The sequence below is a fragment of the Rhincodon typus genome, chromosome 1, assembly GCF_021869965.1.
Source record: "Rhincodon typus isolate 14 chromosome 1, sRhiTyp1.1, whole genome shotgun sequence".
In the NCBI taxonomy this organism is placed as follows: Eukaryota; Metazoa; Chordata; class Chondrichthyes; order Orectolobiformes; family Rhincodontidae; genus Rhincodon; species Rhincodon typus.
Window position 1 is genome coordinate 79,320,893 of NC_063332.1, and position 13,743 is coordinate 79,334,635.

Below are 13,743 nucleotides of genomic sequence, written 5' to 3' on the forward strand. Positions count from 1 at the left end.
ATGTTTTGTTTTCATTTAGATATGGCAGAAATAGAATTTAAAGACAATTTTATTTGTTATACTCAATAAGTGCACCTGATGTCGACAGGAAGCAAGTTGAATAGTATCCCGTCAACAAATTTCAACTTGCTTCAATTTTTTTTTTACTCATTCACGGGATACGGGTGCTATTGGCTGAGCCAGCATTTGTTGCCAATCTCTAGTTGACCTAGAAAGTGGTTGTGGCTGAAATAATTCCACAGAGGCTGGTATCCTGTCACCAAGTCACCTATTATTTACATGTGGAGAGATCAGCTCCTTCAGAGCCAGCTCTCTGAATGAACAGGATGTCTGACACTCCTGTTCTTTTTTACAGTACAATGCGCTGTGACCAGCGAGCTCAAAACCAGTACCTACATTGAGGAGACCTTCTGAATCTCCTGTTTATTGTTTTTTTCTCTCACTGCGCTCAAAGCGGGACCTAGCAGTAGTGCTTATATATTCCCTAAATTAACTGTGGCTGTCTATAGTCGGTAAACAGACATCATTGTGCAAAAATGTAATTCCATATCTTCCACCACCAGGAAAGCACCCATGTGGCCAATGATCCATTAACAAGCAATGCCAGATCGTGTAGAGAGAGTAACACTCCTGTTTACATCTGTCAGCCAGGGCTCCCTGATTGGACCAGATGAACAGCCCCAATAAAAGAACTCATATTCTATGAGGTTCAACCGGCTGACCTTGTTACAACCACTAAATCACTCCTCCTCTAAATCCAAGGGCATAGGCCTGTTCCTTTTTGCTGGAGATCCCCTGGGGCGTTTTAGCACTGGGTCTGGTTCATTCAACTCTGCCTCTGATACAGGCAGTGTATAATGCACAGTAGCTCACATTTTGCACCTGGACCATCGCATCTGCCCAAATTTTAAATGTCACCTGGACCAAGAGGCAACCATGCCTCTTGCCCATGTAGGGCCATTCCCCCGGTTTCCACTCAAGTTTATTTCCCTAGAGTAAACTGTGTCTTTTGCTTAGCGGAGGCTTGTGTTTGGCATTGGTATTCCTGATGCTGGTTCTATGCTCTCCCACCCACCCCGTCACTCCCTACGTCTGGGAAAATCAGATTTAACCTGACGCAGAGTCTTCTCCCCAATAGCAGCTCTGCTGGAGCTATCCCTGTAGTTGCATGAGGGGTGGTCCTACAATCAAATAGGAACGGGACAGTTTGGTATCTAGCGAAGCTGTAGGCTGTTTCTTCAAGCCTGCCTTCAAAGTTTGGACTGTTATTTCTGCTGGACTATTGGATGATAGATAGTATGGAGCTATCCTTACATTTGAATACCATTCGACTTTAGGAAATACTCAAATTCCCTGCTGGTAAATGACAGCCTGTCATCTGTGATCAACACTTCTGGGAGTCTGTGTATTACAAAAAATGCGCGCAGTTTTTCTATTGTCGTCCCTGTGTTTGACAACTGAATGCTATGCACGTTCAAACACTTTGAGTGGGCATGTACAATGATTCAGAACATTGAACCCATGAAAGGATCTGCATAGTCAATGTATAACTGAGTCCGGGTTTACCAGGCCATTCCCACAAATGTGGGGGATATGCTGATGGTAATGTTAGTCCTTGTTGGCACTCTGGGCACTGCCCCACCAATGGGGCTACATCTGCATCCAAGCCTAGCCACCAGACATAATTTCTTGCCGACATCTTCGTTTTGGAAACCCATGAATGACCCTGTTGGGAATCAGCCAGTATCTGGCAGTGACCTTTGCTTGGGACAATCACTCTTGCTCCCCATTATAATATACTGTCCTCAATTGTAATCTAGTCTTTCTGGGTCCAAAAAAATTTCAGCTCTGCTAGCGACAGCCCTGTGATTTCCCTCATCACTACCAGCTGTTTCAGTTTTGTCAGGACCGGATCTATTTGCATCCAAAGTCTGATATTGTCAGCTGTGACTGCAAGTGTGCCCAGAAACTTTAAAATCATTACAAACTCTTCCATTGACGGTACCAGCAGTGGGTGTATCTGCCAGTGGGAGGCAGCTCAATGCATTTGTTACTTGGCCTGCTTGGTGTTGCTCCAACTTGTAATTATACGCACATAGTATCAGAGTCCACTGATGATTTTGGCCTGAAGCCATGGGTGGCACTGCCTTGTCTTCTTTAAATAGACCTAGCAGGGGCTTGTGGTCCATTATTATCACAAATGTAGTCCGTAAAGGTATTGGTTGAACTTCCTCACTCCAGATATGAGCACCAAACCTTCCTTCTCTATCTGAGTGTATTTACGCTCTGCATTAACCAGTCCTGACTGCATATGCTATTAGACGTTCCTCTCCATTGGACCACCTATGAGCTAATACTACCCTGATGCTATATGGGGAGACATCACCTGTCAATACCAGATCTCACTTGGGAACATAGTGAGCCAGCACCTCAGAGATGATAGCTGTTTCTTCACTTCCCTGAAAGCTATGGCTTGGCTATGCGGCCATTTCCAAGGCTGACCGTTTTTTAGGAGTTGATGTAAAAGTGCCAGGGTGGAGGCCAGGTTATGTATGAACATTTTGTAATAATTCATCAGCCCAAGGAAAAACCTAAGCTCCAGTACAGATGTGGGGGCCCCGGGGCACCTTTGATCACCATCATTTCAGCTTCCAATGGGTGTAACCTGGTCTTGTTGACTCTACAGCCCATATAGGTCATTTGGGGTGCCTGGAGCACGCATTCTTCCCTTCTAAGGCATACACTCATCTAGGAGAAACATCTAAAGACTATATCCAAGTTTTCTAAGTGCTCCTCAATGGTCTCCCTGTCATTATCACATCATCTGGATAAATGGAGACCGGGGTAGACCTTGTAAAATGTTCTCCATCAATCTGTTGAAAAATTGCACAGGCTGACGATACCCCAGATGGCAATATCGTATACTGGTACTAACCCTAATGGGGATTAATTGTAGCATACTTCTGGGAGTTCTCATCTAACCACAATTGCAAATATGTATGGCTCACATCCAGCTTCACAAAGGACAGCCTCCCTGCCAGCTTTGCTTGTAAATCCTCTATCTGAAGGACTGGATATTTATCCAGCTGTGAAAAACAGTTTATTGGTCATTTAAAAACCCCAAAAAGGCGAATCGACCTGTTAGGCTTCACAATTGGTATGACTAGTGCTGCCCATTCCACAAACTGTACTGGTTTGATGATTCCTTCACTTTCCAGCCTCCTGATTACTGCCTCTACTTTTCCCCAAAAGGCAAATGGTACAGGGCAGGCCGTTCAGAATTGTGGAATTGTTTCCCGGTCAACATGAAAGGTGGCCATGGCTCCTTTGATAGTCCCTAGACATTCCTGAAAAAACTCCAGCTATTTATTTAGGATTTCACTCAGGCAGCCTTTTTCTAATCGAAAAATGTTGAGCCAATCTAGGTAAATCTTTCACAACCAATTTCGCCCCATCAAGCTTGGGCCTGAGCCCTTATCATACAATTACTGGTAAATGAACCAGCTGCTTCTCTTAAGAGATGGGAACTGAAGTTGTACCCTTAATCTGTAAAGGCTCCCCAGTATAGGTTCTGTCTAGCTGAGGTTTTGTGCAAACTTAAGTGTTGGAGTCCAGAATAAGTTTTATTATAGACTTGTTCCGTGATCGACTGAAATGGCCACACCGGTATCAACCTCCATTAGAACCAGATGACCATTTAACTGGACATTTATTTTGATTGGTTCTGATCTTGATGTTGCTAAGCAACATAACTGTTCCAAACCAGATGTAGGTGGAGTTTTCAGTGTGCACTCTCCTAGGATACTGGCCAATGAGCTGTCTTACGCAACTTAGTCTAGTGGGACTCTTTTGCTGTCTTGAGTCTGCATACATCAGCGACTACAATGGCTTGCTGGCCCAGATCCTGAATAAAATTTCTTTCCCTAGTAAAAAATAACACATGCTTTCTATACATTGGGCCCCAGTCTTTGATGGCAGGATCCAATGAGTCAAGCTTCCCAAATAACGACATGATGCCAGAAATGCTTATTCCAACTCAAATACAAGTGTTGCGAGAGATTTTCTTCAGGAGCATGCTTCTCTGTCGTCACCACAAGGCCTGTATCTCGTTACCAAGTCACCTTTTATTTACACGTGGAGAGTCCTTGACACTGATCCAGTTCCCTCAGAGCCAGCTCTCAGAGTGAGCAGGATGTGTGATACTCCTGCTCTTATCTGTCAACCAGGGCTCCCTGATTGGACTAGGTTAACAGCCCCAATCAGGGAACTCATATTCTGAGGTCCACCTGGCTGACCTCTTTACAGTTACTACAGTGCCCTGCCATCTTGAAGTGCTGCAGTCCATTTGGTATAGATAGATCCGTAATGCTGCTGGGAGGGAATTCCAGAATTTTGACCCAATGACACTTAAAGAACAGGGATATTTTTCAGTTCAGCATGGTGAGTGGTTTGGAGGGGAACTTAAAGGTGGTGGTGTTCCCATGTATCTGCTGTCTTTGTCCTTCTGGATGGAAATGATCATGGGTTTGGAAGATGCATGAAATGCTCAAATTATCCTGCCTTAAAAGGCATCATTACATATATTGTCCATGGCATAATTGTGAAATCTATCAAATATAACAATGCACATACATTCTATAGCTTTTAATGTACCTTTTTTTTGTTTTCCTTGCAGAATCTTGCAAAGAGCTGGACAACTTCTTGTGTGGCAGTGGATTCTGTATCCAAAGGAAGCTGTTGTGTAATGGTTACAATGATTGTGATGACTGGAGTGATGAGGCAGACTGCGGTATGTTCTTGATTTCTCTGTACTGACAATAATTAGAGTCGAGTGTTATAAGGAGTTAAACAAGATTTGTATAAGTAAAACCCAGATATGTCTCCAAGGGTGGCTTTTATTATAATGGATTAAAATATGTTGTGTGTCTGATTCTGGACACTATTTTTTGGATAACACATGTATCTCAATATTGTCAGCTTAATGCCAGTTGTGTTGAACATTTTGAAGAAAACTGCTTTAAACAAGGAACTTTCAAGAAAAGCAAATGTGACATTTTCTGTTCAGAATGACGAAAGCTGTTTTATATTTTGTCAATTTAAAAAATTGCTCACTGGTTTCCACAAGCCTGTTCCCAGCAGCTGTGCTTAAAGTTGTGAGGAGATTTGACTTGAGGTATTCAAAATCATGAAGGGTTGAGACAAAGTAGCCTAGTGAGAAATTGTTTCCATTGGTTGAAGGGTCCCAAGCCAGAAGACACTGATTTAAGGTGATTGGAAAAAGAATCAAAGGTGACATTGGAAAACATTTTTTTTATCCATTGAGTGGTTAGGGTTTATAATCTCAAAATTGATACAGCACAGAAGGGGGGCATTTAGTCCCTCATGTCAGGTCTGGATGTCCAAATTAGCAATTCATCTAAAACCAATCCCCCACCTTTTCCCTGTGATCCTGTATATTTTACTTTTTTCAGATAATCCAACTACTCTTGAATGTCTCGATAGAACCCATCTCCACAATACTCTCAGGCAGATCTTAACAACTCACTGTGTGAAAATAAATTTCCTTATGTTTCCGTTGTTACTTTTGTCAGTTATTTTAAACTTATGCTCACTTATTCTCAATTCTTTCATTAGTGACAGCTTTTCTTTATTTACTCTGTCTAGAGACCTTATGATTTTGAATACTTCTGTCAAATCTCCCAAGGAAACGAGTCCCAACTTCTCTAATCTATCTATATAATTAAAGCTTCTCATTTCTGCAACCATTCTTGTGAATCTTATCTGAAATGCAATGGCTTGGAGGCTGATGCATTGTTGCCTTTCACAAGGGAGATGGATTAGTACCTGAAGAGAAAGAAAATCAGAGTTGTGGAATTAGTTAAAAGCTCTCATAGAGAGCCAAACTTGCTGAGCTGTAAGACTTCCTTGTGCTCTGTAATCACTCTATGGTTTGAATTGCCCAATGTTTGTTAGGAAGGAGGAATCTGGTTGTTCTTCTGTCCTGTCTGAAAGCAGTGATCTGGGCCCTTGTCTGTGGTGTGAACATGAAAATATTACTATTTTTGTGTTTAATGAATGAAAGAGTTAAAATAAAGGCTTTTTTATAAGCCTGGGATTTAGTTCAATTTAATGTAGTGAATGTTGCACTTACCTTGAATGAAGATAAACTGCAGCACAAAATAATGGTGGCATTGTGATGCTACCTGAGGAAGTTAGACAATTACTGAGGAGGGGACTATATTTCAACCACTCGCTATTATACTGGCTATGTACTTAATACTTGACTGCGTTGTACATATTACTGCAGCAATATGTTTCTAATGGTACCTAGTACTAGGAATTAAAATAAACCTCTATGCTGTAACATTCATGAAATATTTCATGATACCGGTCATACTGATTGACATAAAGCAACCTCAAAGCTGTCAACAGTTTTGTTATAATCAAACAAAATCTAATTGTGCCCAGTGCCACACAAGAAGTTCTTGTTCATCTGGCTCAAGACCTGTATATTACGTATCTGCAGATTTGCAAAACATTTTACATAAAATTACTCTAAATTAAATTTGGGATTTCTTTCACATCAAACGTGTAAAGTCCTTTACAGAAAGAGGAAAAAAAATGTCAATATAAGGAATAGATGCTAAGCGATCATGACCAATTTAGAGGGATCACCAAGAGTATTGTTTAAAATAAGAGTTCATAGAATTTTGTTAAAGGTGGAGAGAGAAATGAAGCAGTTTAAGAAAGGAATTCCAAATATAATGCCAAGCAACTGAGGGTCTACAAGTAAGGGAACAAGGTGTGCAAAAAGAACAAAGAAATTCAGCAGCTCTGGCAGAATCAGTGGAGAGAGAGAAACGAAGCTAACATTAGATTTGCAACACAGTGTGGAGCTGGAGGAACATAGCAGGCCAGGCAGCATCAGAGGAGCAGGGAAGTTGATGTTTTGGGTTAGAACCCTTCTTCAGAAATGGGGAGGGGGAAGGGAGCTCAGAAATAAATAGAAAGAGGAGGGGTGGGGCTGGGGAAGGTAGGTGGGATGGTGATAGGTAAGTCCATGTAGGCAGTGGTGGGGATTAGTTAGTGAGGTGGGAGGAGTGGATAGGTGGGAGAGAATATGGTCAGGCTATGTCAGGTCAAGGAGTTGGGGATGAGAGGGAGGGTTGGTCATGGGATGAGGCCGGGGGTGGGGAGATTTTAAAACATTTTAACAACTAATCACTGTGTTAACTTAAGAAAAAAAGGATCTGTTAAGCCAGGTTTCATTCTGGGATCTGACTTATCCAGTAGTACGATTAGCTGCGATCATGACAAATGTTCCATTTGATTTGGATATGGCCAGATTTTCAATGTGCAGCGCATATCTATCATCAGACTAGGACTGTGTAGTACTTTCCAGGTAACTGCATACCCATGCACCAGCACAGCTTAGCAGTGTTAGCTTGGATCTAAGCAAGTTTATGCAACAAAAATCAAAACATTTTCCATTGTGAAAATTAACCTATTCAGTGACGTTGTTACACCTCTGGAGCAGGTGGGACTTGAACCTGTTTTCCTAGTTCATAGATAGGGACATTACCGCTGCACCACAAGATTTCTCAGATTGTGATGTGTGGCTCCTGCCACATCAGTCTGACCTATTCTGTCTTTAACCCCAGGCACCCGCCTAACTACTTGCTTTTATTAACAGATTGCCTTCTTAAATAAAACTTCTGAAGGCATACAAACAACGTATGCACAAAACAAATGAAAAGTAAACACAATGATTTTTTGCATATTTTATATCTTGTCTTATTATGCAACTGTTCAGAAACATCTCTTTCACATTCAACTCAATAAAGTTAACCTTCCCTTTTCTTCCTTCATTCTTAAAACAAAGAAACTTCTAACATTTTTAATCACAAAGTGACCCAAACAAACTTGATTCTTTCATGCTGTTCTAACTCCTCATTACAACCAGACACCCCTTTTTGAGGTTCTCCACTAATGTCTTGGTGCAAGCACCTGTTTATGCATAACAGTTTGACAACTGGTGACTTGGGTCAACACTCTATATTTTGGAAGTTTCTTCTTTCTAACATTTCCTTTATGCTAGCAACATGTATGATTACCTTTTCTCAGTGACACCCATTGCCAAATGTACATTTTCTCAAGAAAATGGGTTATCCACATAACATTGCCCCTTGTATAGGATATGCTTTAGAATCTTTACTAGCACCAATGTTTCAGCAGATAATGTACATTTTTAAACACCCTTTTGATTTTCTTCGCTTCACAGGTCAATGGCCAACATTTATTATTCTTTCTCACCTCAGCCCATTGACCCAACTGATCAAGATCCCTTTGTAATCTTAGATAACCTTCTTCACTGCCAACTGCACCACCAGTTTTGGTGTCATCTGCAAACTTACTAACCATGTCTCCTAAATTCTCATCCAAATCATTTGTATAAATGACAAACAACAATGGACCCAGCACCGATGCCTTCGGAACACCACTGGTCATAGGCCTCCGGTCTGAAAAGCAACCCTCCACCACCACCCTCTGTCTCCTACCATCAAACCAATTTTGTATCCAATTGGCAAGCTCTCCCTGAATCCCACATAGTCTAACTTTAATAATCAGTCTATCATGTGGAACCTTGTCAAAGGTTTTACTGAAGTCCATGTTGACAAGATCAAAAACTCTGTGCTCATCAATCTTTTCGGGTACATCCTCAAAGAACTCAGTCAAGTTAGTGAGACAAGATTTCCCACAAAGCCATGCTTAATAGCCCTAATCAATCCTTGTCTCTCCAAACACATGTAAATCCTATCTCTCAGAATCCCCTCCAACAACTTACCCACTACTGATGTCAATCTCACTGGTCTATAGTTCCCAGGCTTCCCCTTACAGCCTTTCTTAAATAAAGACACAACATTAGGGTATGCAGGGTTAGTTGATCTTAGAGTAGGATAATAGGTTGGCACAACATCGTGGGCCAAAGGGCCTGTACTGTGCTGTACTTTTCTATGTTCTATATATTAGCCACCCTGCAGTTCTCCAGGACCTCACCCGTGGCTGTAGATGATACAAATATTTCAGCTAGGAGCCCCGTAATTTCTTTCCTAACTTCCCACAACATCCTGAGATACACTTGATCTGGTCCCAGGGGTTTATCCACCTTTATTTTTTTTAAGACCTCCAGCACTTCCTCTTCTATAATGTGGACTGTTTTCAAGGCATCAGTATTTATTTCCCCAAGTTCCTTAGTCTCCACATACTTTGTTCAGAGTAAAAGACAGCCTGTGTTCCATTCCCACACCAGCTGAGGTTACCATAAGGGGCTTTCCTTCTCAACCTCTCCCCTCACTTGAGGTGTGATGACCCTCCAGGTTAAACCAACAAGTCATCGCATCAAAAACATCTATGGACCAGTGTTCAACAGTCTTAGTGTTTAAGCTGCTATTATAGCTCCCAAATTCCTCTCATCTGTTATAATTGTCTGGGGTATCTCTAATTTCACTCCTTTTATTCATGATTTTTGTTTTGTATTAATGAGTTTGACCTATATCTGGACAGTCTTGCATTCACACTACAGTTGAATCCATGGAAATTAAACTGTTAGGCAAGAACTGAGTTAGAAATCTGCAAATTGAGTCTTTTCAATTTGGAATATCATAAGACCATAAGATATAGGAGCAGAATTATCTTTTATTCTATGGAATAGCCATCTGATTTTTCTAAATTTATCAAAGTGCATCCATGACTTGTGTACTCAAAAAGCCATCTTTCTTTTAAATTTTAGCCATAATTATTAAAAAATTATCCAAACCTTCCTCAGTGTCTAATTCTTGAGCCTTTAGTTCTGAGAATAATTTACACATGATCCTGCTTCTGTAGGAAGCAGCAGTGGCAAGGCTGTGCCTTGTTTTTATTTGGAAAGTTTGTAACTAGTGTCCCTGTATCTACCTCATTTTCCAACTTCAACTTCAAAGAACATCAGTGGGAAATCGTATCCTGATACTTTACAGTTGATTCTGCCATTTTTCTCAAAAGTAACTCAAATTACAATCACAAACAAAAACAGAAGTTGCTGGAAAAGCTCAGTAGGTCTGGCAGCATCTATGAAGAAAAAATCAGAGTTAATGTTTCGGGTACAGTGACCCTTCCTCAGAACTAAAATTACAACTTCCTGTTTGAAAATAACTCTTGATTTCCAAATTTCACATTTAGGCAACCACTCTCTGTTACCAGTGTGTTCTCGGATACAAGCCAGCTAATGAAATAGAAACCAAGACGTCTTTCTTTGTAGATTGAATTCATTAATTGTGCAGTCTTACAACTCCTGCTACCCTTCAGTCAGTCCCACCTGTTCTCTTTTATATCTACCCAGTCAATTAATTCCTCAATTAATCCCAATCAACTACTCGCTATATTAACAATCTGCAGCACCGGTAAGACATTTATAGCATCATAAAATGTTTAACTAAAAGCACTTTATCAATCTAAGTTGTTATTGTAGGCATGCTCAGATACATCGCCTAGCTGGCTGCGACAGCTTGGTAGTGTGGATGAGCAGAAAGATCTCGGTGTCCATGTGCATAGATCACTGAAAGTTGCCACCCAGGTTGATAGCGTTGTTAAGAAGGCGTACAGTATGTTAGGTTTTATTGGTAGAGGGATTGAGTTTCGGAGCCATGAGGTCATGTTGCAGCTGTACAAAACTCTGGTGCGGCCGCACTTGGAGTATTGCGTACAGTTCTGGTCACCGCATTATAGGAAGAATGTGGAAGCATTGGAAAGGGTGCAGAGGAGATTTACCAGGATGTTGCCTGGTATGGAGGGAAGGTCTTATGAGGAAAGGCTGAGGGTTTTGAGGCTGTTTTCGTTAGAGAGAAGAAGGTTAAGAGGTGACTTGATAGAGACATACAAGATGATCAGAGGATTAGATAGGGTGGACAGTGGGAGCCTTTTTCCTCGGATGGTGATGGCTAGCACGAGGGGACATACCTTTAAATTGAGGGGTGATAGATATAGGACAGATGTCAGAGGTAGGTTCTTTACTCAGAGAGTAGTAAGGGCGTGGAATGCCCTGCCTGCAAAAATAGTAGACTCGCCCACTTTAAGGGCATTTAAATGGTCATTGGATAAACATATGGATGATAATGGAATAGTTTAGGTTAGATGGGCTTCAGATTGGTTTCACAGGTTGGCGCAACATCGAGGGCCGAAGGGCCTGTACTGCGCTGTAATGTTCTATGTACTCTATGTACTCTATGTGCAATTTCCAATGTTTGAAAAGATCAAAATGTGCAGACTTAAAATGCTTCTTTCATGTTGGCACATACTGGAATAGTCCTGGACAGGTGCCTGCTTCCAGTTCAGAATTTGTACATCTATGTCACCTGCCATGTTGGACTCTTATGGCCATTTTATGACTATAAACCAGATGTAACATCACAAATTTCTAAGCCATTGTTTCAATCATGTTTTCCATTTTATCCCTGCTTGTTTCAGCCTGTAGCCAAGGGCAGTTCCAGTGTGGCACTGGAAAATGTATCCACCATAATAACACTTGTGATGGTTACGATGACTGTGGGGATCTGAGTGATGAACTAAGCTGTGGTAAGTAGAACCTGAAACCTATATTTACATTTTGAAGCAGAATCCTGCTGTAATTAAATTTGATTGTTTGCACTCTTATATATGCTGCAGATTACAACACGTAGCTAATAGTGGCCATTGTAGTTTGCAGCAAAACTACATAGTCACATAGATAATAGCTTACAGAAACAGACCATCCAGCCAAGCCCTTCTATAAAACCCACCTTGAATGCAGCACTTTCCTCCAGGAATCATCTTTGCAGTGAAGACCTCAAATAGAAATTATTTCCTTTTTATATATGCAAATTATGTGTCTAACGCTTGTTTTAGACATCGGTTTTAGACACCGATGTACATCAATTTTGAAAGTAGCACATTTATGGCTCTCAATGAGTGTGCACTCTTTGACCACCATATTAGAATCTTAGGAAGTTATGTAATGTCTGAAAAACTACTCAGCCATCAGGACAACATCGACTGCAGCACTACACAACCCTGTCATGGCAACCTCTGCAAGACATGTCAGATCATTGACATGGACACTACCATCACATGTGGGAACACCACCCACCACGTGCACAGCAGATACTCTTGTGACTCGGCCAATGTTGTCTATCTCAAACGCTGCAGGCAAGGATGCCCCAAGGTATGGCATATTGGCGAGACCATGCAGACGCTACGATAACGGATGAATGGACAACGCCCAACAATCGCCAGATAGGGATGTCCCCTCCCAGTGGGGGAATACTTCAGCAGTCAAGGGCATTTGGCCTCGGATCTTTGGGTAAACATCCTCCAAGGCAAACTTTGGGATACACAACAACGCAGAGTTGCTGAGCAGAGGCTGATGGCCAAGTTCGGTGCCCATGAGGACGGCCTCAACCAGGATCTTGGGTTCATGTCACATTACAGGTGACCCCACCACACTATACACTCTCACACATACGCACACTCACACTCACACACTCACTTACACAAACATTCTCTCACACACAGACACACTGTCTCACTCACAATCACACATGCACACACACACACACACACACACATGGATCCTCTCACACACACGCACGCGCACACACACACACACACACACACACACACACACACACACACACACACACACTTTCTCTCTTTTCCCACCACCATCACCACCCCACACACACATGCACACAGACACACTCTCACTCTCCCTCACGTACATACACGTGGACACACGTATGTGAATGTATGGGGTGAATTTGTATTTGCAGATACACTCTATTTTATTCAAAAAGCTCACAATTTATCGACAATCAATGTGGCCTTTTATAAATCACTACTTTAGAAATTAAACCAGTCTGACTCCAAACCAAAACATAAACAGATTCTAAACAAGGCCTCACACTTAACAGCTATTGTCTGACCGAAAATGTCACCTTCTCTTTACACTGATAAAACCTTTAGTTCTCTCAGGACAGTGACTTCAAAGGGATTTGGGGATTTACATATACATATTAATCAATTAATACCTTCTAACCAATTAAAGATTTACCAGCATCTTAGATTTGTTTAGTAGATCCTCATCAGTGGTGTAAACTTTTGATCTTTTACTTATAAATTCTGTGTCTGATACTATCTCTCTCACTAACACCTGAAGAAGGAGTGTGACTCCGAAAGCTTGTGTTTTCAAATAAACCTGTTGGACTATAACCTGGCGTCATGTGATTTCTGATCTTGACCACCCCTGACCAACACTGGCACCTTCACATCATGACAAATTTCTAAACCTTCATCTTTAATCTGTTGTAGCCATTACATTGGAATTCAGCTAGAGTCTTAAAATTTCTATAGTACTGAATCCAGGAAGAATCAAAAATGCTAGAAGATCTTTGCTCCTTTCTCAATGCAGGGAATAAAATAAATTACTATTCTGCCCTAAAAATAAGGAACATCAACATTTAAAAATCATCAAAATCATTCAGATATTCTGAATCACTTGTTCTGATGTCGTGGAATGCTATTCATAACTAAATTTATTTTCAATCTAAGGGAAAAGGTCCAGAAAAAAAAACACAGAAAGACTGGTCAGCTAAAGGTTTACCTACTAGTTCTCAGATTTATTTTCTGATATTACGGAGTTCTTTCCTTTTTGTGCTATTGTGTCCAAAAAAA

The 13,743-nt window shown here is 41.2% G+C and overlaps 1 protein-coding gene across 7 annotated transcripts in view; it reads left to right on the top strand.

The window, feature by feature from the left end:
- corin (corin, serine peptidase) overlaps positions 1-13,743 on the top strand; it is a 331,902-nt gene that overhangs the window by 252,227 nt on the left and 65,932 nt on the right. For all 7 annotated transcript variants that reach the window (XM_048597970.1, XM_048597932.1, XM_048597938.1 and 4 more), the window contains exons 6-7: positions 4,676-4,789; positions 11,503-11,610. In XM_048597970.1, the coding sequence (XP_048453927.1) occupies positions 4,676-4,789; positions 11,503-11,610 (222 nt within the window). The remainder of the gene's footprint in view (positions 1-4,675; positions 4,790-11,502; positions 11,611-13,743) is intronic.